Raw genomic sequence first — 26,566 nt, 5'->3', positions numbered from 1 at the left:
TTACTGTTACTATCCATTTTCATAAATTATAAAGAATATATAATAGCCAACTAATGTAAAATTTTACGCCACTTCGTTTAAATATGGCGGACCGGATAATAACTTATTTAGCAGATGTAGCTTCTCGTGTACTCTGCACTCCACCCAAGTTAACTCTCACTTCTTTAGATTGTGAGACAACCGCCACCTTTTTAGAGGCTTCAGATCAACCCTTATTTATCACTCAACACGGGGATCAGATTCTAGTTAAGTCCTCTCCTCCCACTACTGATTCCGTTATTCTTATTATAACTCGCAGAATTGAAGCCGGAGATGAACCTACTGCTATTGAAGCGCCAGAAGATTGTGGACCTTAATAGTTCAAGCTTGCTATGATTAGTTAACTTAATTTTATGGTCAATGAACCAAACGTTTTGAGATCAATCTCAGATTCATTAGATAAAATTTTCCCAGCTATGATGCCGGGACAAAACGAATCAGAATTAACATTTTAAAGCAAAAAACTAGCTGTTTAAGCTAGTACAACTGATTAGTAGCTTAAGAGCGATTTTACTATAAGTATTCCAGAGGATATAGTAATTGGAAATGCTAAAGCTGCGTAGTCTGACGTTGCAACAATGAACAATATTTTAAAATAACTAGAACTTTGGACACCAATTGTTTAGAAAGCGTTTGATACATATAATCAACTCACTCATTAGTCGGATACACCTATGGACGAGATAGAGCTTTGGAGGCACAGATCTGCTTTGATAGGAACCCTATATGAGAATATGATGACACCTGAGTTTAAGAAATTAATTTAGGTTATAGAACCAGTTACAAACTAAGTGGTCACTCATTTTATTACCCTTCGTACAGAACTTACTAAAAATTGTTTAGAATCTAGGGATAATACTAGATTTTTGTCAACTCTTGAACGTCATTTTAAATTATTATAACGTGCTCCTATATAAACTTTGCCAGATGTTATTAATTCATTATATGCTGCTATTCGTATGGTTTGGACTATTTCTAGATATTATAATACCGAAGAAAGATTATTACCTTTAATGGAAAAAATAGCTCTTTAGATTTGTAGACGAGTTTAATCTAGCATTATAGTTTCAGAATTATTTTCTACAACAGTTAAACCAGTTTAAGGTAGTAGTTATGGTGAAAATATTAAGGATTAATTATTTGGTATTTAGTTACTGAAAGCTACCAAGAGTGTATTATTAAAATGGTCAGATTCTTATTATTAGACTAGAACATAAATAGAGGAACATAATAAGGAAGCCAGAAGATGGGAATTCGATAAACAGATTTTATTCAAAAATACTAATTTTTAGACTGAGAGAATTAATGTTCTTATCAAATGTGTTGAACAAATTTAAGAATTTGATCAAATAATTTCAACTGATGTTTAATAAGTAACAGGTGATACTGGCGGTGTGAGAATGGTAAAGGCTATGATTGCTGAATTACCAGAAAAATTAATTGCTTTTGGCGATGAAATTTGGAATATTGATAATAACGAAGCTTTTTAAGAGATTATAACCCTATTTAATATTAATGTTAAAAAAGCAGAAGTTAGATCCTTTGAATTTATTGATCAATCATTTACAAAATTACGAAGTGTTAGTTAGGCATTAGATCTTATCATCAAACTTTAGACAGCATAGCAGATATCTAATTCATCGTCTATTTTAGCTAATCATATGAAAACAAAAACTGAAGATATTATTTAATAATATGTTACCGAATTGACTCGTACAGAAAAGGAATTTGATTTAAAACATAAATCTCCCCCTATTGGTATTGATTTACCAAAAATTGCTGGTACTTTAGTTTGGTGCAGAAGTCTTTATGCTGCAATTAAAACACCTATGGATTAGATAAAATAATTACCAAAGGAAAGTTAAGAGCTTCTTGTTACAAAAGAAGCTTCATCTGTCTTTTCAGGTATCTAATAATCTCTTAAATCCTATGAAAAACTTATTTTTAATAGATGGAAACAAGAAGCTGATGCTATTATTATGAAGTCATTATCTTCGCCACTGTTAGGTGAAAAACCTGTTGTTAATATTGATATTCTTCGTTCTAACAACGATACTGAGTTTATTATACAAGAAAATGAAAGAGTTAAAAACCCACCGTTAGATGCCTTAAAATCTGATGAGAATATTACATATATTTCACCATCTGTAACAGCATTGATTTTGCGTCGTCAATAGCATGAAATGTGTGTTAATTTCCCACCTGAATTGAATGAACTCATTGATGAGGTTAAAATTTTAGATAGACTTGGTTTTTCAGTTGGTGAAACAGCTTTGAATGTTGCTCTATAGAAGTAAAAATATGAAAAACACGCAGAAGGATTAAAGCAACTTATTAACTAAATAAATAGTGCACTCTCTGAGTTTTTAACAGCTCAGGCTTTAGATGATGTAAAAACTAACAACATTACAACTGAAACGGCTCATGTTTTAATTGAAAAAGCAGTTTAAAAGGCATCAATCATCATTAGACCAGGTTTTGGCCCTTTGAACTGGAATTCATTATCTGTAGATGATTATTTAGAACGATCTATTTCAGCAGCGTCAGAACTTTAATAAACTTGCTAATAAATGCTGAAAACTATTGGAAATGTTGAATAAAATATTAAATTCATAAAGAATACAAAGTTAGTACCTTCGCAGTAAATACTATTTTCAGGTTCTGAACTTTCATATGCTGCGGCAAATCCCTAAAATCTTGTCAACGTGTCTATAGACCCGACAAAGTATGCTAATTTACCACCAGAACAGGCAATGAGGGCTGCAGCAAGAGATATGGAACTCAAAGCTGCTGCAATGAATGAAAAAATGTTCGAAGATTTGGCAAGTTTGAGTTTGTAAGAGTTCAGCGAAAGAATTGAGGAATATAGAAATAGATAAGTAACACTTGCTCTCGAAAAATATTCTGGTCTTACCTAGTTATTATTAAAAATTGAAGAGAATGCTAACTTAGGAAATGATACAGGAAAACTTGAGAAATATTACAAATTCTGGGCCCAAAAGGTGTTTAATGCTTTGATCCAAATGGTCACTAACGCGCTTAAAGATTACAACACCCTCATCAAAGGTCAAACTGTAAATAACAAGGAAATAAATAACAAATTCTTAAAATATAACTACACCCCACTTTTCCATTTATAAGCCAGTTTGCAGCTCCCAGAAATTCTTGTTAACCCGTCAATTGAGCAGCTCAGAAACACACTAAACTACCAAGTGGAGGCAATCGCACGCGTCGCTCAGCCTTTCGTTCTCTGGGAAGACGGAACCGTCAAACAGCATAATTTCGAATCCGCAACGTCCCAAAAAGGCGCTTAAATCCTAATTTCTTCTGACGCTACAACGCTCAGAAAATCTGAGCTGTTCGAATTCCGCAAATAAGCGCAATTAGACGACGTAACGCTCCAAGAAGAAGTCGTCGTCCGCTCTTTCCACATCCAAGTAATCAACCAGTCGACGGTGACGACAATCATCACAGACATCCAGGAAAAGGTCCAATAAACGCTCGTAGAGATCCAAAAATACGTGAATTCTTGGAGCAAATTTACCGATTTTTACAAAAATTAACGGCTTTAAGTCATCAACAAATTCCAGTAATTTGAGCTCTCGAGTTCAGATTTCGACTATTTGCTGCACTTTTTCACGTCCACAGCGCAGTTTTTGGAGCAGGGAAAACAGGAAAAAACGTTCGTTTTGAACAGCAACAAAAAGCGCGAAAAGGCGTCGCTTTTGACGGTTTTGGTCGACGGCCAGTCGCAGGAATCGAACGAAATCGACGATTTGCAGTCGTTCAAAATCGACGAAAACTCGTTTTTCAGGATTCCTGAGAACTGCAATTTGATGCAGTCGCTGCCGTTTTCGGGCGAAATCAGCTCGCATCCGCCGTATCGCGCAATCGTCGTTTTCTGCATTTTGGAGGGCACGCAGCTCGCCGAAAGCATCATAAATGAGTGCTATTTGTGGCGCGATTGCGTGATGCGCATGGTGATCGAAAAGGCGCGTCCGCTGCTTTTGGAGTTATATCAGACGTGCGATTTGGAGCTCAAATAAGTTAGCGAAGAATGCGCTGTAATCGACAATTTGAAGAGCGTCCTGCAAACGATCGTTCGGATTCAGCAAAATACGATGAGCATTGAGCTCAAATCCGAAGGCGTTTTTGAGCTTTACAGGCTAATTTACCTCTATGATGGAATTATCGGCAATAGCGAGCACGATTAGGAGGTTTAGCTGCTTTCTTTGCAGAGCAATAGCGATTTTATAAGCGAAATAACTCAGCATTTGAATTATGGGTTTAGTTACGGAAGTCTGTTCAAATTCGTCTAAAACTGCGAAACTATGGCTGAATTATGTAATAGCGAAGTTGGGCCTTTGGCGACGACCAGTATCACTACTGGAGGCTCTGGGTAGCCTTCTGGGATAGAATTATCGTTTTTGACTGGAAAATCAGAAAATATGAAGAAAAAAATCTTCAAAACGGTTAATTGTAAGATTCACCATGTTGAAATGGTGGCGGCATAAGATTTCAAGCGAAAATGGGAGACAATTTAAGTACATTCTGGCTTAATTGATGGCGCTTTAGATGCCACAAAGAAGAAATTTAGCGATGTTACTGCAAAACAGAGTAAAGAATTTGAAAAGCAATTATAGGCTTTCATTTTACAGTTTAAAGAGTCCGGGCCAATGCAGCCAATTTAACTATATAACTAAGAATTCAATAAATAGTAAATTGATAATACGTTTGTTCCATCTAGAAGCATTTCATAGACGTTAGATGTTGTTTCTGATGTTTATAGCGAAATAAAATCAAAACTTGATGCTATGATTAAAGAAAAGGATAAAACCTTACTCGCTCAAAGACTTTTTAATTAAGAACCTATTTCTTGTGCAGGTTTACCTGCTGTTGAGCGTGAAATGGACAAATTCGGCACAATTTTAGTCGTTTATGGAAATGTTAAGGAGAACTTTTCAGATTGGGATAGAATTTTATTCGCGTAACTGAACGCTAAAATGTTAGAAACTGGTTGTGATACGTTAATGGTATAGTTAGCTAGACTAGGAGTTGATTTCAAGCATCATAAATGTTATGAATTAGTCGAGACTATGATTATTTAATATAAGCAATCTATACCACTTTTAGAAGATTTAACGAATAAAGCTTTGCGTTAGAGACATTGGGTTAAAGTAGAGGAAGCTTGTAATTAGTAAATTTTCTCAGGAAATGAAAATTCAAACTTAACTTTAGGCTAGATTACAAGTTTAGACCTTTCTAAATATAAGGACGCTATTTCAGATATTGTTATTGGGGCTTAGAAAGAGCTTCAAATTGAAAGTGATTTGGCCAAAATTGCAGAAATTTGGACATAAACTAGATTACCAATTTAAAAATTTACAAACAGTAAAGGTAAAGAACGTGGTTATGTATTACGTAGTTTAGATGAAATTATGCTTATTATTGAAGATAACAGCATGAGTTTATAAAGCATGAGCAGTAGTAAATATGTTGCTGTTTTTACTAGTGATGTAAGATTATGGGAGAAGCGTCTAGGTATAATATCTGATGTTTTAGAAAGCTGGTTATAATATCAAAGATAGTGGATGTATTTGGAAGGTATATTTGCTGGTTCAGAAGATTTAAGAGTATAATTGCCAGATGAAGCCAAACGTTTCGATAGAATTGATATGGCATTTGTTAAATTAATGTCAGAAATGGGTAAGACCAACCCGAATGTTTATGATGCTTGTAGTGCTAGTGGAAGATTAGATATGATCAAAGCGTAAATAGCCTCTATGGATGCTTGCTAAAAAGCATTAACAGACTATCTTAATAGTAAAAGATCGTAATATCAAAGATTTTACTTTATCTCTGATGACGAGTTGCTTTCAATCCTAGGTTCTGCTTCAGATCCAACTTCAGTTTAAGAGCATATGAGAAAAATGTTTGACAATGTCGCTAGTTTAGAATTTTAGCGTGGATCAAATAATATAGTTATTGGCATGAATTCACCAGAAGGTGAATAGTTAATGTATAATACTATAGTTAAAATAGAATAAAATGCTCCTATTGAATAGTGGATGACTCAGATAGATAATGAGATGAAGGAGTCATTAAGAATAGCAATAAAGACAGGTATTTATGATTTTGGAGCAAATTATGCTCAATAAGATAGAGTTTAATGGGTACATAAGCATATAGGCTAGGTTTGTATTGTTGCTAGCGAAGTTTACCATACTTGGGATTGTGAAGATGCATTTAGATTAATTAATTCGGACTCTGACAATACAGAAAATCACAATGCCATGAAAGTAAATTTGCAACGTAAGAACGAATAAATCGACAATTTAGTCACCGAAATTCGTACGGATCTATCTAAGACGGCGAGAATAAAAATTAACACACTTTTGATTGTGGATATCCACCATCAAACTATTTTAGATGAGCTTATCAAGTAAAATGTTATTAAAACTTCCGATTTTAATTATGAATCTTAATTAAGATTTTATTATTTAGCTAGATAGGATAATTTATAGATTCTATAAACTACACCTCCCGCGCATCCTTATCTCTTTGAATATTAGGGATTAGGCGGTAGATTAGTTGTTACTCCTTTGTTGGATAGACTTAACATGACTATCACCACTGCATTAAACAAAGGATTTTTTGGAGCTCCTGCCGGACCTGCTGGTACAGGTAAAACTGAAGGAGTTAAAGATTTATCAAAATAGTTAGGTAGAATGTGTGTAGTTATTAATTGCTCAGAAGGTTTAGATGTTCGTGCAATGGGTTCAATATTATCTGGAGCCTGTGAAGCAGGATGTTGGATTTGTTTCGACGAGTTTAATAGAATTGAACCAGCTGTATTATCAGTTATCTCATAGCAAGTTAAAATTATACTTAATGCTCTGAAATTGTGCACTGTTTAAGAAGGGTCTAAAGATATACCTAGTGTTAAATTCTTATTTGAAGGTCGTGATATTGTGTTAAGAAATACAGCTGGTGTCTTCTGTACTATGAATCCAGGTTATGCGGGTCGTTCAGAATTACCAGATAATTTAAAGGTACTTTTCAGACCAGTCGTCATGTCAAAACCAAATTTGTCTACTATTTGCGAAAATATGTTGTTTTCAGAAGGTTTTGTTACAGCTAGAGTTTTAGCCATGAAAATGACTGTTTTGTATAAATTGGCATCAGAATAACTATCAAAGCAGTACCATTATGATTTTGGTCTTCGTGCTTTGAAATCTGTTTTAGTTAATGCAGGTAAATTGAAAAGATAGTAGCCTGATGAAGATGAAGATCGTGTTCTTATGCGTGCTCTCCGTGATATGAATTTACCGAAATTTATTTTCGAAGACGTTCCATTATTTATGGGGTTAATCACAGATCTGTGCCCAGGTATTAAGATTGATGAGGATACTCCTAAGGAAGGAGGAAAAGAATCTAAAAAATCTGCAGTCTTAGATATGAAGGCAGCAGCATAAAATGCGTTGAGTGCTCTTTCCATGGAAGTTATTCCAGATTAAGTTTTGAAAGTTCAATAATTTTATGATACCTTAGGTTCCCGCCATTCAGTTATGATGGTAGGCCCAACTGGTGGTGGCAAGTCAGTTATTAGACAAGCGTATGCTCGTGCTAACTCTGAGATGGGCATTAAGACATTTTATTAAATCGTAAATCCAAAAGCGTAGACTGTTAATGAACTCTATGGTGTCCTAAATCCTGATACTAGAGAATGGTAAGATGGTTTATTATCTAAGATTTTCAGAAATTTAAATTCTCCTGAATTTTCTGGTAATGATAAAGTATAAAATATTATTTTGTTTGATGGTGATGTGGATGCCCTTTGGATTGAAAACATGAATTCGGTCATGGACGATAATAAATTATTAACTCTACCTAATAACGAGCGTATTAGAATGTTAGATAATTGTAAATTAGTTTTTGAAGTCGCTGATCTCCAATATGCATCACCTGCTACGGTATCTCGTTGTGGTATGGTTTGGGTTGATACTAAAAATTTGGGATATGCCCCAAGGTTTATGCGTTGGATTAGAGAAAAGTTCACATCTGCAGGCTCAGGCGAATAGAAAACTGACCTAACTGATGCTAAAAATAATGCATTACAATTATACAATAAGTATATTCCTTAATTATTAGATTATATTTATAACGGTGTTAGAATTAATTCTAGTTCTGGATAACCAGAGGTAGTAGGTCTATTGAAGTTGGCTATGCCAGTAACAGATTTGAATCTAGTTAATTAATTCTGTGTATTATTCGATGATTGCGTTAAGAAAGCTGAAGAAGGAAGCGATCAAGTTTTAAAGTATCCATAAGATGTTGTTTTCTCCCAATATAAAGCTAGCATACTTAATGATCCCCTTATTTTAGAAGCATTATTCTTATTCTGTATTATTTGGTCAATTGGAGCTGGAGTAGATGAACACGAGCGCGGTAACTTAGATTCCTATTTAAGAGAACTTTCTGGCTTACCAATGAAATCTGGCGTAGCTACTAACGAAACTGTATCAGCCTCCCACTTCCCAGGTGGGATTATAACATCAGCCTCTTCATCTGGTATTGGTGGATAATAGCAATCAACATTGTTTGATTTCTATTTCGATTTGCGTAGACAAGTATGGTGCCCATGGAGTAGCTTCTTGTTGCCGTATTAACCCGGACCAGATCGCTCTTTCGCTAATATTGTCGTTGAGACCTAAGACACAATTAGAAATACTTGGGTTTTAGATACTTTTGTAAAAGCTGGAAGAAATGTTTTGTTTGTCGGGGAATCTGGTACTGCTAAGACAACCATAGTTAAAAACTATTTACGATCCCTTGATCCAGAAACTTTTAACACCTTGTCTATGAACTTTTCATCTAGAACTGGTGCAACAGAAGTTTAAACTGCATTAGAGGATAATTTAGAAAAACGTCTTAAAGATTTAGGTCCTCCAGCTGGTAAAAAATTAGTATTCTTTGTAGATGAAATTTCTATGCCTACGATTGATATTTATGGTACTCAGTAGCCTATTGCGTTATTAAAATTATTCACAGAAGGTAAAGGTATTTATGATAAGAAGGCTTTAATCTGGAAGAAAGTCATCGATGTTTAATCTATTGGTTGCTTACCTATTCCAGGCGGATCTCATAATAAACTTGACCCCCGTTTTGTTTCATTGTTCTGCAGTCTTAATATAGCAACACCATCAGAAGATGCATTAACACATATTTATTCTTCTATTTTATCATCACATCTGAAGTCTGCTAATTTCCAATTTGATTTATCTGATTCAGAAGCAAATTATCGCTACATAGATACCCTTAGTAAGAAATTAACTACGGCCACTCTTGTTGTTTATACTGCAACTTTACAGGCACTATCCCCAACGCCTTCTAGATTCCATTATCTATTTAACTTAAGAGATCTTTCCAGAGTGTATGAAGGTTTAACATTTGCTAGCCCCGATAAGTTTAAGAACACTAGTCTGTTATTAAAGTTATGGAGAAATGAGTTTACTAGAATTTTCTGCGACAGGTTGATCTGTCAGGAAGATAAAGATTTAGTCAATAATAAGATTGCATCTACTATTAATGAATACTTTGGTGACGTTGATTAATTAGATGTCGTATTAGACAATAATCTTATTTTTGGTGATTTCAGAGAAATACCCAAACTATTAGAAAATTATGATAGTTAAAGAAATGGTATAGAACCAGAAAATGTTTGTTTCAGAAGTTATGAAGAGCTTATCGATGGTGAACCCGAAGAAAGATAAGCACATAAGAATGAAGATGATGATATTATTGATGAAGCGGAAGCTGAGAAACAGCCAGAAATTGTTGAAGAGGAACAAAAGTAACCAGAAGAGGTTGATGAGAGTGTTTATAGATTAGCAAGAAAGCTTGCTCACTTAGGTTTAGATTCTTATAACTAACATATTAAACCACCACTTCATGGTATTGTATTGTTTGACGATGCAGTAAGCCATTTATTGAGGTTGCATAAGATATTAAGAACTCCTAAGGGTTGTGCTCTTTTAGTTGGTTATGGAGGTTCAGGTCGTCGTAGCTTAACTCGTCTGGCTACCTATATGGCTGGTTATGAGTTATTTGAAATTCAACTTTCTAAGTCTTATACAGAAGTTAATTTTAAAGAAGACTTAAAGTCATTGTATATGAGGCTTGCTCCCCCAGCAAATATTAATAAATAAATTACATTCCTTTTCACAGATTAACATGTAGCAGATGAAAGCTTCTTAGAAGCTATTAATTCTATTCTTACAACGGGTATTGTTCCCGCACTTTTCTCATCTGATGAAAAGGAACAATGTATTAATTTAGTAAGAAATTTGGCTATAGAGAATGGAGTTCCTGAAACAAAAGATGCTCTTTGGACATTCTTTGTAAATTCTTGTAGAGAGCGTCTCCATATTGTATTATCTATGTCCCCTGTTGGAGAGGTTTTGAGATAACGTTGCAGGTCATTCCCGGGTTTAGTTTCTAGCTGTGTTATTGATTGGTATGAATCATGGTCAGATGATGGCCTCAGAACTGTATCTAAGAGTATTTTAACAGTTAGCAAAACACAATAAATCTAAATAGCAGATGATTCTATCTTCCCAGACAGACCTGTAGATTAACTTCCAGAGCTCAAGAAGCAGCTTATTTATAATATTATTGAACACGCTCTTTAAGTCCATAAGACTGCTGTTGTTTTTTCAGAAGAATATTGGTAGTCTATACGTAGAAGAAATTTTGTTACCCCACGTAACTTTGTTGATTTCTTACAAACTTATTTAAAAATTTTGTCATAGAAACGTTATACGTGTATGCTTGATATTGATAAATTCAAGAAAGGACTCGATAAATTATCTCAGGCTAAAAGTGAAGTCGATGTTATGTAGGTGGAACTAGAGGAAAGAAAGATCATCTTAGATGAAAAAACTAAATCTTGTACTGTGATGCTTACTTAAATTGAGGAATAAACACTAGAAACAAATAAATTACAATAGTAAGCTAACACTAAAAACGAGGAACTTTCTAAGTAATCGGCTGCTATTGAGATTGATAAATCAGAAGCAGAGGCTTAGCTTTTGCAAGCACTACCCGCTCTTGAAGCTGCAGAGTAAGCGCTGTAAAACTTAAATAATTCAGAAATTGCAGAAATTCGTACTTTGAAAGTGGCTCCCAAGGCCGTAGAAGATATCATTGGTTGTGTGTATGCACTAAAAGAAAATAGCATCAGCAATATAGATTGGGGTACTTCCAAAGGTCTTTTAGGTGATTTAAAGAACGAGCTGACTAATTTCGATAAAAGTAGATTAGCATAAAGATCGGTAAATTATACCAAAACTATTACAAGTAAATTAACTGATGAATCAGTCCAAAAATCATCTGGTGCTGCTCTTTGCATATACAAGTGGGTCCTTTCAATGCAGAAATATTATGAAGTAGCTAAGGATGTTGAACCTAAGAGGAAAAAGGTTAGAGAAGCAGAAGCAATGTTAGATAAGGCGAAGAAGGAATTAACTTCTTTGCAATAAACTTTAGAATAATTATCTGCAGAATCTGCTATATTGAAAGAAAAATTGGATGCTGCTCAAGCTGAGTAGCAAGAACTGGCAGATGCTGCAGAGTTAATGGCTAAGCGTTTAGATGCTGCTTAAAGACTTATCACTGGTTTAAGTACTGAAAAAGTCCGTTGGGCAGCGGAGGCCGATAAGCTGCAAAAGATTTAAAGATAATATGTTGGTGATTGCTTAGTTACTAGTGCTATGATGTCGTATGCAGGTGGTTTCACTTTCGAATTTAGAAATAGATTAATTTAAGCATGGGTTTCAGACTGTTCAGATAGAAAAATACCATTAAGTATAGAATTTGACGATAAAAACAATATTAAATAATATAGACCAGAATTACTTTTAGTCAGCGACGTTGAAGTTCTCAATTGGGGCTCTGAAGGCTTACCATCTGATGAACTTTCTGTTATGAATGGTGTTATGATTACCAGAACATCTAAATGGCCTTTGATTATAGATCCATAACTTCAAACATCTAGGTGGATAAAGGAAAAAGAAAAATCAAACTAACTTATTGTTAGAACTTAAAATGATGATGATTTCCTAAAGTAATTAGAAAATGCGATATAATATGGTCGTCCATTTTTACTAGACAATGTGGGCGAGTCTTTAGACCCTATTTTAACTTCGGTATTAGAGAAGGATATCAGAATTAAAGGTTCTTCGTAGAAAACTGTTAGACTTGGTGATAAAGATGTCGATTACGATAATAATTTCAAGCTTTACTTGACATCTAAGTTGTTTAACCCATAGCTTCCACCTGATATTTTCTCAACTCTTTCTGTTATTAACCATTGTGTTACTGAATCAGGTCTAGAATCTCAGCTTCTTAATGTTGTTGTTAAGCGTGAACGTCCTGATATCGAATAGTAGCGTGAAAAATTAGTTAAAACTATGGCAGCTGCTAACGATACTTTGAAGTCAGAAGAAGAAAAGCTTTTGGTTGCTCTATCAACTGCTACTGGTAATATCGTGGATAATACTGAGCTAATTACAACTTTAGAAAAAGCTAAGGCCAAGGCCCTTGAGGTTACTGAAGCTCTAGCATCAATGAAGATAACTGCAGAGCAGACAGAAGCTGCTAGATAAAATTATCTTCCTGTCGCAGTAAGAGGTCGAGTTTGCTATTTTGCAATGAGCGTTCTGGCTACAATTAATACTATGTATTAATATTCATTGCAAGCATTTATGGACATCTTCACCAAATCTTTGACCGACGCAACTGCCGATTCTAATGTTGAATAAAGAATTATAAATGTCATTGAGACACTTACAGATAATGTTTACAACTTAGTTTGTACTTCATTATTTGAAAAACATAAATTAATGTTCTCATTCATGCTCACAACTAGAATCATTATGGCGGAATACAATTCAAATGCAATTCCTTATGCTGAACTAGATTTCTTCGTCAAAGGTGATTTCTCCTTGGACGATTGTCCTGTCCTTAACCCTCATAACTGGATTGCCCCAGCAGGGTGGAAAGACCTTATTAAATTGAACTAAATTTTCAAATCGTCTCAGCTTAACTAGGCAGACTAATCTGTGGTAATTGGATCAGTTAAGAAATTCGTAGAATAATGTGAAGATTCTAATGTAACTGCTAAATTCCCAACCATAACGTCTGAAATTTTTGCAGATTTAGTTAATGATATTACGAATAATGACAAGCCTTGGAAAGCATATTGGGACCATGAACGTCCTGAGACCTTACAGCTACCTGGAAAAATCGGTGAAAATCCGTTTGTCACAGATCTTTAAAAACTCTGTATTTTACGCTGTTTGCGCCCAGATCGCGTCTATATCGCTGTAGGTTAATTCGTAGCCTCCATTATCGGTGAAAAGTACATTACACCCCCAGTTCTGTCATTCGACTACATCTACAAGCAATCAACGCGTTCAACGCCAATTCTCTTCATTATCACCCCAGGCTCGGATCCGTTGAATCAGATAATGGCGCTGGCCAAAAAGCACGATTTCTTGAATTCGCGCTTCAAATTCGTCGCGTTGGGTCAGGGTCAGTCGCCGATTGCTGAAAATTACGTCAAAACTGGCATCACAAGAGGTCAGTGGATCCTGCTAATGAACTGTCATTTACTGCCAAAATGGCTGAAATAGCTAGACAAAATTCTAGAGCCCGTTATTGCAGTAGAACAACTAATTCAGATGCAGTCGCAGACCCAGGAAGAGGAGGACGGCACCGTCGTCGAAAACACCGTTTTGCAGCAGCTAAACAAGTCCGTAAACGAGGATTTCAGGCTCTTTATGACAACTGAACCAACGGACAATTTCCCGCTCGCAGTCCTTCAAAATTCGATCAAAATCGTCACGGAGCCTCCAAATTCGCTCCGTTTGAACGTCATGTCGACGTTTTCCAAGCTGACGGAGGACCAGCTTTCTGCGTGCCCATCGCCATATTTCAGACCCCTAATCTTCACGCTGGCTTTCTTCCACGCCTCGATTCAGGAGCGCCAGAAATTCGGCAAAATCGGCTGGAACGTCAAGTACGACTTCAACGACTCGGATTTCGCGATTTCTTTAGACGTTATTAGCACGTATCTGACGAACGCGCACCTCTAGAATACCGAAATCCCGTGGGAATCGATCCGCTACCTGATCGGTGAGGTCAACTACGGCGGGCGCGTGATGGACGACTGGGACAGGCGCCTCGTTTCGTGCTATTTGGGTGAGTTTTTCGGCGATTTCCTCTTCGACACGCACCAGAAATTCAGCTTCTTCAAAGACGACGATTTCAACTACCAGATTCCGCCGGTCGTGGAAGTCGACAAATCGCTCAATCCGAGCGTTCAGAGCAACCTCGTTATCTCCTCGCTGCTGCAGACGTCTGCGGAGCGCTACGGCGACAAAATCTCGCCCGAAATCGTTGATTCCGTTCTCAAGGAGCAGCCGTCGATAAAGCGGATTTACGAGGCCTATTTCATCAACAAAATCCCGCTAATTTCGACGCCGCTCGTCTTCGGGCTGCACTCGAACGCCGAAATCTCGTATTTGGAGGCCGCGTCGCGCGAGATGTGGCTCAATTTGGCCGAATTACAACCGCGCACGCAGTCCGCGGACTCGATCCAGAAGGAGGACTTCCTGATCGGCCTCTGCAAGACGCTCGAGACGCGCGTTCCGACCGAAATCGACCTGCTGGCGGCGCGCAAAAAGTTCAAAATCCCGCAGCCGACGGACATCGTTTTGCTGCAGGAAATCGAGCGGTTCAACCGCTTATTGGTAGTGATGCGCGAGAACATCCTGGACCTGCAGCGTGCACTCGCTGGCGAGATCGGCATGTCGAGCGATTTGGATGGCATGGCGAACATGCTTTTCGTGGGCCAAATGCCGCAAAAATGGCGCAAATTCGCACCAGCGACGCTGAAGAACCTGAGCGGCTGGATGCAGCACCTGATAAACCGCGCGGACCAGTACAAAAAGTGGCTCGCGCTGGGCGAGCCGGCGGTCGTGTGGCTGAGCGGATTGCACATCCCGGAGAGCTATCTGACGGCGCTGGTTTAGACGTGTTCCAGGATCAAAAAGTGGCCTCTGGACCGCTCAGCGCTCTTCACGCAGGTGAGCGGAATCGTGAATTCTGCCGAGGTGAAGAGCAAGCTCGAGTTCGGGACGTACCTGCAGGGGCTGTTCCTGGAGGGGGCCTCATGGAGTGCCGAGCACGAGTGCCTCGTGAGCTCGCGCAAGAAGGAGTTGATGGTGCAGCTGCCACTCGTGAAGGTGATTCCGGCCGAGGCAAGTCGTATAAAGCTCAGAAATCAGTTTAAGGCGCCCGTGTACGTCACGACGGCGCGCACTAACGCTATGGGCGTTGGGCTCGTTTTCGCAGCTGACGTGGCCAGTTTCGACCACGAGAGTTTGTGGATTCTGTAGGGCGTGGCCGTGCTGCTGAACGACAATTGAGTGAGCGGTTTGGAGTTTTAGAATTTTGGGTGGAGGGGAATTGGTAAGTGAATAGTATTATTATATGATATTAGGTGGTTTTAAAATTAATATGGAAGGGAATGGAGGTCGAAAGAAACTGAAATTGAAATTACTGGTTCTACTTGTTTCAGAAGAGGTTTTGCAAGGAAATCGGGATTTTAAGTTTAGAAGCGATAAAAATTGGTATTCTGAAGATGTAAAATCTGAATGCATGCTGTTTCATAGCTTGGTTACTTTTTTAGGTCGAAACGCTTTCAATTCGCGTCTTAAACGCAAAAAGTGGAAGATTCCCTCATAAAGCGTATGTTCATCATGTTTTAACTGCATTTATTGTGGTTACTTCAATTTTGAACTAGCTAGTTCTATCCTGAAATTCGCTTAAAATTTGTGCTTGTTGTTATGTATTATTTAGTATAATATGCTGATCATATAAATTAACTCAATAGCATTAGATTCACTATTTAAAGCTTCAACCCGCAATGCCAACTATCATCTTTTTAATGTTCATTACCGCGCCGATGAGGCAAACTAGCGAACTTCCTACAATGGCGGAGTAGACTATCACTTTTCTCAACTTCGATATGGGGATGTCTATTTAATTAGGTATATATTGAGCTTATAGATCTTGGGCATTTTCTTGCTATAGCAAAGGCTCTGAAATATCTAAATCATCAATTGATCTAAACTATAATGTATCCTGTAGGCTTTTTTAATATAGAGGTCCTTCTAGCGTAGATTCGACCATTACTGATCTAGATCTGAATAGGCTTAGTTAATCCATGCTAATAAAGTCTCCAACGCCTTATTCATCTCTTCCAAATATTTTTTCTGTAATTTTTCTAGCATTATTCACAGGCATAATGTGGCCTAACAATGGTACTATAAGAGGATCTAGAGTATAAGAAGGTTAATCATCTACGTCTAAATGCAAGTTCTAAGCTCTTAACTTAGGTAGTTATAACGCAAATATAAAAGGCAGCAAAAATATATACACAAATCCAGAAATACATGCAAAAATAGCAAAAATTACCACTATATCTTCATATAAAACAGAAAGTAAAAAGCTTAGCAAAATAAATAGTATATCGATACCAATAGAGTAACAATATCCTTTCATAGTATCCATAGATAACTTATACGACAGTAGAATTGTCTCTTTGATGGGAAAAATCGCTAAAGGATATGCTATTATTACAACTATACCATAAAGTAAACTTAAAATATCAAAATAAATAAATTTGCAAAGACCGATATTATCAAATATATTATTTTTTATTGAAGCACCAAACATAATTGCACCTAAATATCCTACACTTATAAAAAATAATGAGCCAACAGTAGCAGCTATTCGAGTTGCCAATTTAACAGTTTTCTTTCTAAATAATGGAGGGCCTTAAATAGAATTTAACAAGGATGGAATAGTATTATAAGATCCAAAATTAGATTGAATTGAAGGTATGTACATCAAAAATTTGAGTATTATATTCAGTATAGAATCTTGTGGTATAATATCCATCTAATATTATCCATTACCACACACAGTTTTTGCAGAAAATTTTATTGAAAACAATATGATTATTGAAATGACAGTCGTGCCAATGATTAATGAGCTAATAGAGCTTATTTTAGAAAGTATAGACATTTTACGTATTAAAGTAAGAGGTAAAATAATGAGGAATGAAATAATTGTCTTTACATATATAATATTGAAGGCTGCCATCTTAAATACGTTAATCATAAACTAATATACTGCTCTAGATGAAATGATCACATATCCAGTACAAAATCCATAATAACTAACTATTAGACAAATATTAAGTAATTGGCATGTTCTTTTGCCACAGATTCTATGTGTAGCTTATCTATAAGATAATGATTGTGTGTAATGAATAGCTTCTGTGAAAGATGGTAGTAATATCAGAACTACAGCATAGACAATAATAAAGCTTAGTACTGATAAAATGGCTCCTAATTATGAAAATATGTAAGGTATAGCTAGCAGTGATGCACCCATCATTTATGAAACTAATACAAATGATACGGATGATTTCTATTTTCTAACAGGCATTGTATAATTAATACAACAAAATAGTATGTTGCATATAATATTATGCGTTAGTCTTATTAAATACTTTCAAAATTTAAATTTGTTCCAGATATTAAAATTTACATAAAAGAAATTTATTAAAATTAATTGCGTTAACTTTTATTAAATTTAATTTATAAAGTATTATTATTGTATTCAATAAATTATAAGTGTTTCTAAATTATGAAGAGTAGTCACCAAACATATAAGCCCATCAATATTTTGAATATATAACTTATAATTATAGTCTAATTTGGTCAAGTCTATTATCCAAAGTTAAATCCATTTATTATAATAATTTAACGTTAAAATTTTTAATACTAAAAAATTCATAATATTATGACAAAGTTTGATACTATTTGAGAAACATTAACAAAATTTACGAAAGCTAGATATAAAATCGTCCCACTAACGTATTTTGTTTAATATTATACAGAGTAACCAAATTAGAATATAATTTTACAAATACCAGCAATATATTATTTACGATTATATATGAATTTATAGTTAATGAAATAAACTATATTTCAGAATGTTAAGTTAAGCATAAAATGAAGAGATATCAAAAAATATTAAGAATATTTTACTAATCTATATAATCTTCACATGAATAACGTTAAGTATAAGTAAAACATTAATTTTATATAATTTATTCCTTTCATTAACATATTTATTTAGGCTATATTTGTATTAATATTTAATTCTAACTCCATATTTATCTATAGGTAATCTAGGGCATACCGCGGTGTTTCAGTGCTACCGGTGCTCTGCATTTTGACGGATCGATCTGCACGAATAACTGCTGAAATATCGCAACTTTCATTCGAGATTCTACACATTGCAGAATAATACCCTACGATTTCTATCCGAATATCCGGATTCATTATAAGATGAGATATGCCAGCTCTGAACTCGTAGCCTGTATAGTGCAATAAATCAATTCTACAGTAAATAATCGCCTTCTCTGTAAATAAAAGTGAGCATATATTAGAGTGGCCGAAAAATGTGTAACGACTACGAAATGGAGAGGTTGTGGAACAGTACGAGGCGTTGTTTTCAAGGTCGATGGCGGCAGGTGAGCACTCTCACCCACTACATGGAGCAGATCAAGAAGATACAGCAGATCATCTTCGATTACTAGGTAAGGACTTTCAGGAGGGTTACTGCTAGGTTAAGTCCAAAAGTGGAAGGAAACAATATTTAAAAGGACACTCAAGATTAAAGATTCCTAAAATCATTTAATAATTAGCCAGTTACATTATGAATTTATGGAATAGTTAAGGTAATCTTATTTTACAATTATAGTTATTGATTATTCAATGATTTTTTAATATTTGATTTGCACTATCTAAGCACAGAAGAAAATGATAGCGTTGAATCTTATGCTGAGCTTTTCATCTTAACAGTAAGATATCCTATTTTATGCACAATATGTATTGCTAATAATTTTAAACAGAGGTATCATAATTTTTTGTGGCAATCTATCAAAATATAGTGAGTCATCAAATTAAAGAGGACTATAAATTTGCTTCATCTTGCTATAAGAGTATATTACGCTAATATAAAATAAAGAAGATAACGCTCACTGGGCAGAGATAGCAGTAACAGGGCAAACGCCTTCACAGGCACCACAATCGATACAATCGGCAGCAGCTATGCAAGACTTACCATCATCATTGAAAGTAATGCAAGCTGCTGGGCAGGCACCGGCGCAGGCTTCGCAACCAATACAAATATCATGATCAACTATACGGGGCATATTAAAGAAGTGAAATATTGTGGAATGACTAATATATATTTAATTAATATAATATTTATTAAAATAATAAATAAATAAACTAATACGTGAATATTAAATTAAATTATGATTGACGATAAAGACTGTGAAACAACGAGTCATCGATAATAATATTATTATATACTAATTTACAATAACTTAAATCCAGTTTGTATACTTTTGGAAGGGACATTATCCAAACCTTTATCATTATTAATGTTATAGTGCCATAAATACAATGAATACTTAGAAAACATATCGATTTTCTAATTAGAGGGAACTGTAGCTATGATATTGAAAACTTTGCTACACTTATCTGCGTAGAAATTGAGGTACTTTTTATATCTTTATTACAAGGCAGTCATAAGGTATTTAACTTTAGGGGCAATATTGGAATAATTCTTTATTATAAAAAAGATAAAAATTTATTTTTATTTTTAATTATTATCATTTTTAATTTAAGGCTACATCAACTATCAATTTCTGGTTTAGGTTTAGTATAAAAAATACCTCAATTTCTACGCAGATAAGTGTAGCAAAGTTTTCAATATCATAGCTACAGTTCCCTCTAATTAGAAAATCGATATGTTTTCTAAGTATTCATTGTATTTATGGCACTATAACATTAATAATGATAAAGGTTTGGATAATGTCCCTTCCAAAAGTATACAAACTGGATTTAAGTTATTGTAAATTAGTATATAATAATATTATTATCGATGACTCGTTGTTTCACAGTCTTTATCGTCAATCATAATTTAATTTAATATTCACGTATTAGTTTATTTATTTATTATTTTAATAAATATTATATTAATTAAATATATATTAGTCATTCCACAATATTTCACTTCTTTAATATGCCCCGTATAGTTGATCATGATATTTGTATTGGTTGCGAAGCCTGCGCCGGTGCCTGCCCAGCAGCTTGCATTACTTTCAATGATGATGGTAAGTCTTGCATAGCTGCTGCCGATTGTATCGATTGTGGTGCCTGTGAAGGCGTTTGCCCTGTTACTGCTATCTCTGCCCAGTGAGCGTTATCTTCTTTATTTTATATTAGCGTAATATACTCTTATAGCAAGATGAAGCAAATTTATAGTCCTCTTTAATTTGATGACTCACTATATTTTGATAGATTGCCACAAAAAATTATGATACCTCTGTTTAAAATTATTAGCAATACATATTGTGCATAAAATAGGATATCTTACTGTTAAGATGAAAAGCTCAGCATAAGATTCAACGCTATCATTTTCTTCTGTGCTTAGATAGTGCAAATCAAATATTAAAAAATCATTGAATAATCAATAACTATAATTGTAAAATAAGATTACCTTAACTATTCCATAAATTCATAATGTAACTGGCTAATTATTAAATGATTTTAGGAATCTTTAATCTTGAGTGTCCTTTTAAATATTGTTTCCTTCCACTTTTGGACTTAACCTAGCAGTAACCCTCCTGAAAGTCCTTACCTAGTAATCGAAGATGATCTGCTGTATCTTCTTGATCTGCTCCATGTAGTGGGTGAGAGTGCTCACCTGCCGCCATCGACCTTGAAAACAACGCCTCGTACTGTTCCACAACCTCTCCATTTCGTAGTCGTTACACATTTTTCGGCCACTCTAATATATGCTCACTTTTATTTACAGAGAAGGCGATTATTTACTGTAGAATTGATTTATTGCACTATACAGGCTACGAGTTCAGAGCTGGCATATCTCATCTTATAATGAATCCGGATATTCGGATAGAAATCGTAGGGTATTATTCTGCAATGTGTAGAATCTCGAATGAAAGTTGCGATATTTCAGCAGTTATTCGTGCAGATCGATCCGTCAAAATGCAGAGCACCGGTAGCACTGAAACACCGCGGTATGCCCTAGATTACCTAGATCTTCTTATGGATCGCATACAACATGTGATATTAACAAGCAAATATAAGGTTATTACAATATTTCTTTCATTCACTTATATTTTTGGTTGTATAAATATGTACCATTGATTTACTAAACATATAAGTCGTAAAGTGTAGTAACGACTTAAACACGGCAGTATATTCATTAAAGGAGAGTAACAAGCAAGTAAATTCATAAATAAGATAAATGTGCAGTATACTACTAGTTAGATGATATATTTGTGTAAAGGTTTGATTGGTTATACAGTATAGTCACCAATAGTCTCTTTACTGTTATAGTTTACACCGTAAAGATTTTGTTTATTCATTAAAAAGATATTTGTGATAATAATAAATGACATTTTGAATGTTAACTATATAGTAAAACTTATATCTAATAGAAGAATTAGAACTTTATATACTTAAGATGAAACATATTAAGAAGTGCTATGATAGATTACATACTAAATTTCACTAGGTGATACTATTATATAAAAGGTGAAACATAAGTTATAAAACATAACTTCTGGATGAGAATGCATTCAATGATTGAGGTGTCTGAGAATAACTCATGAATAGTAAAATGATAAGTAAAAAATTTATAAATTATAGCATTATCTTAAAATATAGTATGCATTTTAAACTAGTATAAATAGTTATGTTCTTGATAATAACCGCTTAAGAGATGCTCTATTAGCCTTTAGAAAACATTTGAATGTTGTAATTAGTTGTGTAGGCAGAATTACTTTGAAAGAATATTTAAGTTAAGCATGAGTTTGAACTCGAATACATCATTATATTCTGGGTACACTAATATATTAATATTAGATAAGTGAATATTATAATAATATTAAGTTTATGGGATTTATTACGACTTCAGAAATATTAATATTAAATATATTAATTATTATTAAATATTGCTAGGAGATGTAATAGATGGATTATTAATATGATCGGTTAATAATGAGTGATAATAATATCCTTGTATTCATTATCTTATAAATAGTATGTTTATTATATAAAAAAATACTATACAATGTGTTCTTATTTAATAGAGAAAGTAGTTTAGAACTAAATTGACCAGCTTACCAATAATATGATCTATTGTAGAACTTTATATAGCGAGCATATATTTTTAAATGATGAAACTCATTCTAGTATAGCGAAGCTTAAGTGCCATGTGCGCCATAGTTTGTGTGCGGTTATAATATGTGCAGTTTGGACCAGTAACAGGATATTATCACGCAAAGTTGTGATATTATACGATTAATATATGAAAAATATCCTTGCTATGCAATTTTCTGTTTTTAGAAGCAGTTTAATGTAATATACCTATATTTCAAATTTGCTCGCTTGATATATATCCCTAATTGAACCCCGAAGATATTCTACGCCCCAGTACTCAACACATTTGCTGCATTCAGGTTAGCAAATATGTTTGCAACTTTTGCGCAAAACTGTAGAGGGTCCATTCAGCGATTACACTGACCCCTAGCCCTTGATCCGTGTCGAGTTTTGCTAACTATAATTAACTTATTCACTTGATAGTGCTTTAAACGTTTCTAAAAGTCCTTACCTAGTTACCGAAGATAATCTGCTGCATTTTCTTGATCTGCTCCACGTTGTGCGTGAGAGTGCTCACCTGCCGCCGCATACGCTTCAGCTCATCCGTCCGCACGTGCAATTCTGCCAACAGCGACCCCACTGTCACCACCGGCCTTGATAACAACGCCTCGTACTGTTCTGCAAGCTCCTCCATTTTGTAGTTTCTACAGATTTTAGAGTAAGAAATAAGTATTCATTTTAGTTCGTATCATATTCTATGACAAATTCATAATCAAATTTCACAATTTTTGTTTAATAAAAGACCTAACAATTAATTAACAATCTTCTTTTTACAGTTATTATACTTCATTTTAATTTTTAAAATGGATTAGTCTAGTGTATATAGCCTATTGACATTAAACTCTCCTTAATTTTAAAATTGGGATTTATTATTATATAAATTTACATTTATTGTTAAATTGCGGATTCATTACATTATTTTAATTATATGGCAATAATACATTTTAATATCATAATAATGAAATTGTACAATTACAAGATAGTTTATTATTAAATAAGTTGATTAATATATATTTAAACTATGTATAATAACAGTTTCTACGGAACTAGTAGACAAAATCCGTTTTTTTCTTTCTGAACAGTATTTACCACAATAACTCTAGTAATTATCTGATCATGACCACTGCTCTGTAACTACTTATATCATATATTCGGACCAATTTCCACACAAGTACCTTCCTTGTCTATTTATAGAAATCTCATACTCGGCTTATTTACTATTTCTTCCATCACAATCTCCTTTCCATATAATAATTAATTTATTCATATTATTATATATTGATATGAATATATAATAAAATGTCAAATTTGTCCGCGCAGCAACTGCAGTCGCAGCTAACGCAGTCCCAACTGGCGCTGAACCACGCCACCGAAAACTACAACCAGATAAAGACCCATATTTTGATGTAGGCGAAGGGGCAGATCAAGGGCTCGTAAAATGGTCAAAACGCGAATTTTTCGCAGGAACGTGACAATAACCGCCTGCTATCCTAGCACATCATTGACCTACAGCTCAAATACCAGCGCAAAAAGGGCGAAAACCAGCAGCTCGCAGAGATTGTCAGCCGGCTCAACGACACGCTGGCCGTCGCCGAGGAGGACCTGCAGGTCTGCCGCGCGAAGCTCAGTCTGCACGACGAGCTCGTTGTCGAAAACCAGTCCCTGAAGCGCCAGATTTCTGACTTGCGGCTGCAGTTCCGGACCCAAAACAACCCAAAAATCATAGCTCAGCTTGATACGGAGGTCACAGGCCTCAAGGGATACATTGTAAAGCTGTAGGGCAAGTACGAGGGTCTCCTGCATGATCTGCGGAGCTAGGGGCAGGGGAGTGCCGCGGACCAGATAAAAATGCAGGATTTGGAGCGGCTGCGGCAGCAGTACGAGATGGCCGAGCAGCGCTGCGAGCTCGAGCGGAATCAGCGGATGTAGCTGAAGGAGGAGTATGACCAGGTGGTTGAGCGTAATTACGAGCTGGAGTAGTAGAAATTTAAATTATGAATTTTATGTGTTTATAATTAATTATATATAATAATAATAAGATAATAAAGATGAAGTGAAATCGTATGATTTTGAATGATCGTTGTGGATAGTGACTTGTAGCTGAAAAAGTTCAGAAAGGTAATTTGACAAATGGATATAATGAGGCGATTTTGAAAATGGTAATATGTAGGTTCCTTAAAGAGTATGGAGAATATTGTTATTTTTTTCTAAAGTTGAGTCTATAAGAAATTCAAACAGCTGGTCTTCTATAAGTAAACATGGATAAAATAAAAGGATTATAATAAAGTTAGTTTTTCATAATAAGGTAATTATCGATTAATACAATGATATGGAAATGAATTTGTTAAAAATATTTTAGTAGCTATAACATTAAGTGATATTGTTAAAAAAATAACAATAAATTAACCTTAGGTAACAAATGCAACTGGTCGTGGCAACGCTGACGACGGAGTTCATCTACACGAAGTACCAGACTAACCTCACGAACTGCTACTCCACGCAGACCACCATACTCTACAACCGGAACATCAACCGCATCGTGGTCACCCTCGCCTCCGAGAACAACACGCAGTGCGCCGTCTTCCCGCAGGGCGTCGAGGCGCAGCTGGCCTTCCAGACCTCCGGGATCCCCATCCAGCGCATCCAGGTCGCGAACTTCTCCTACGCCAACACCACGGAGCTCGTGTTCGAGGGCGTCCCGGACATCGCCTCCGAGGAGTTCGTGGTGCTCAACGTGTACTCCTACGGCTACATCACGGAGCGCAGCATCTTCATCTTCCAGGAGCAGAAGTCCTCGCTCACGCAGTGCTTCGAGACCTCCTCCACCGTGAACATCCACGTAGACAAGCTCATCGTCACCATGAACTCCACCAAGCTCTGCACCAACCAGTTTGACACGATAACGGACGGGGGAACGCCGCCTGTAGTTATCGGTGAATTAACTTATGCATCTTTAAATATCGAAGGATCTATTTTTGGATTAAATGTTAAAACTTTTTAGGATGAATATAAAGACGGCAATACATTAACTCTAGAAGTTTCTCTGACAATACAATAATCAGAGCATCTCTTGCTATTAGTAGCTCCTACTGCTACTATAACATTTGCATCGTTTTAAGGCGGTACTGACGTAGATTTTGAACATGATGTTGGTATTGTTACAACAACAGGTTTAACTGTAGGTTCTGAAAGTTTTTGGGATATTAATTAAAATCCATAGATAGGTTTGTTCTAGAGTCTTTATATGCTGAAATTTAATTTTAATCCATAAATTAGTATTTTAGAACCGGAAATAAATAAAATAAAATTTGATAATATTATGTTCCGTCTTACTGGGATATCACCTAATGTAACAAAAACTTAGTAGTTAACTATTCATGGTGCTAAATTTGATCCAAATCTTCGATTCATGAATTTTAGTTGCGATGAAGGTCGTAAATTAGAGCGAGATGCTTGTGAAAAGTTTTATAACATTGCTGCAGATATAAATATAGTTACTACAATTTATATAGATATTATCTTTTAACTAGGTTCAAAATATGTACATATTGAAAAATAAGTAGCCGAAATTTAAAATAAAGAGATTTTATAAGCAACATTGAGTATAGGTAATGATGATGCAACTATATAGATATACTCTTTAAAAAAATATAATATTGCGCCAAATTCATTATTAAAAATAAATATAACAATTTTATAAAATAGTAATCCATTACCATTCTCAGATCCGTCTTTACAACTTGAGATTTCATAATAAGTAGACTCACTATAGGAAGATATAGTATTTGATTGTGATAAAAGATGCCACAATCTATTAGAAATAATTTAATCGTAATCGTATGTATATTATTAGCTTGATATAAATCTTCTGCCTGGTTTAATTTTTGGAACATTTTTATATCTTGATGATGTAAGAGTAATGTAAGGTATCATTATTGGATTCAGCCTTATTATTATTGTATTTTTAATTGTTACAAGTATTATTTAAATAATCAAACTCTTAAAGAGCATCAAGTAATAGAAAAGAAGAAAGGCCAAGAAGCTGTGATACTATTTTTTCAATAAATTTATTTTCATATATTTTAGGAAGGGTGTGAAATATTATTGATAGTTAATACACTTAATTA

At 35.0% G+C, this 26,566-nt stretch overlaps 9 protein-coding genes across 9 annotated transcripts; 5 read left to right on the top strand and 4 right to left on the bottom strand. All coding sequences in view use genetic code 6, as the record gives it.

Annotated features, from left to right (window-relative positions):
- Positions 1-53: 53 nt before the first annotated feature.
- On the top strand, positions 54-15,530 carry SS50377_20700 (Dynein heavy chain; the record flags this gene model as incomplete). Its single annotated transcript, XM_067904639.1, has 1 exon — positions 54-15,530. One exon carries the CDS (start codon positions 54-56, stop codon positions 15,528-15,530), a length of 15,477 nt encoding a protein of 5,158 aa, XP_067768121.1.
- A 490-nt stretch (positions 15,531-16,020) lies between these two features.
- SS50377_20699 (Amino acid transporter family protein) lies at positions 16,021-17,619 on the bottom strand (the record flags this gene model as incomplete). The annotated part of the gene is made up of 1 exon (XM_067904638.1): positions 16,021-17,619. The coding sequence occupies one exon, from the start codon at positions 17,617-17,619 to the stop codon at positions 16,021-16,023; it is 1,599 nt and encodes a 532-aa protein (XP_067768120.1).
- Positions 17,620-18,534: 915 nt separating this feature from the next.
- SS50377_20698 (uncharacterized protein) lies at positions 18,535-18,960 on the top strand (the record flags this gene model as incomplete). Its single annotated transcript, XM_067904637.1, has 1 exon — positions 18,535-18,960. One exon carries the CDS (start codon positions 18,535-18,537, stop codon positions 18,958-18,960), a length of 426 nt encoding a protein of 141 aa, XP_067768119.1.
- A 259-nt stretch (positions 18,961-19,219) lies between these two features.
- SS50377_20697 (putative ferrodoxin) lies at positions 19,220-19,396 on the bottom strand (the record flags this gene model as incomplete). Its single annotated transcript, XM_067904636.1, has 1 exon — positions 19,220-19,396. The coding sequence occupies one exon, from the start codon at positions 19,394-19,396 to the stop codon at positions 19,220-19,222; it is 177 nt and encodes a 58-aa protein (XP_067768118.1).
- An 878-nt stretch (positions 19,397-20,274) lies between these two features.
- On the top strand, positions 20,275-20,451 carry SS50377_20696 (putative ferrodoxin; the record flags this gene model as incomplete). The annotated part of the gene is made up of 1 exon (XM_067904635.1): positions 20,275-20,451. The coding sequence occupies one exon, from the start codon at positions 20,275-20,277 to the stop codon at positions 20,449-20,451; it is 177 nt and encodes a 58-aa protein (XP_067768117.1).
- A 259-nt stretch (positions 20,452-20,710) lies between these two features.
- SS50377_20695 (uncharacterized protein) lies at positions 20,711-21,136 on the bottom strand (the record flags this gene model as incomplete). The annotated part of the gene is made up of 1 exon (XM_067904634.1): positions 20,711-21,136. One exon carries the CDS (start codon positions 21,134-21,136, stop codon positions 20,711-20,713), a length of 426 nt encoding a protein of 141 aa, XP_067768116.1.
- Positions 21,137-22,851: 1,715 nt separating this feature from the next.
- On the bottom strand, positions 22,852-23,073 carry SS50377_20694 (uncharacterized protein; the record flags this gene model as incomplete). The annotated part of the gene is made up of 1 exon (XM_067904633.1): positions 22,852-23,073. The coding sequence occupies one exon, from the start codon at positions 23,071-23,073 to the stop codon at positions 22,852-22,854; it is 222 nt and encodes a 73-aa protein (XP_067768115.1).
- Positions 23,074-23,738: 665 nt separating this feature from the next.
- On the top strand, positions 23,739-24,437 carry SS50377_20693 (uncharacterized protein; the record flags this gene model as incomplete). Its single annotated transcript, XM_067904632.1, has 1 exon — positions 23,739-24,437. The coding sequence occupies one exon, from the start codon at positions 23,739-23,741 to the stop codon at positions 24,435-24,437; it is 699 nt and encodes a 232-aa protein (XP_067768114.1).
- A 421-nt stretch (positions 24,438-24,858) lies between these two features.
- On the top strand, positions 24,859-26,487 carry SS50377_20692 (uncharacterized protein; the record flags this gene model as incomplete). Its single annotated transcript, XM_067904631.1, has 1 exon — positions 24,859-26,487. One exon carries the CDS (start codon positions 24,859-24,861, stop codon positions 26,485-26,487), a length of 1,629 nt encoding a protein of 542 aa, XP_067768113.1.
- Positions 26,488-26,566: the final 79 nt, after the last annotated feature.

This window comes from Spironucleus salmonicida, chromosome 1 (genome assembly GCF_000497125.1).
Source record: "Spironucleus salmonicida strain ATCC 50377 chromosome 1, whole genome shotgun sequence".
NCBI classification, from domain to species: domain Eukaryota; phylum Fornicata; order Diplomonadida; family Hexamitidae; genus Spironucleus; species Spironucleus salmonicida.
The sequence above is the reverse complement of the archived record's forward strand: the minus strand, read 5'-3'. Positions and strand labels throughout refer to the sequence as shown.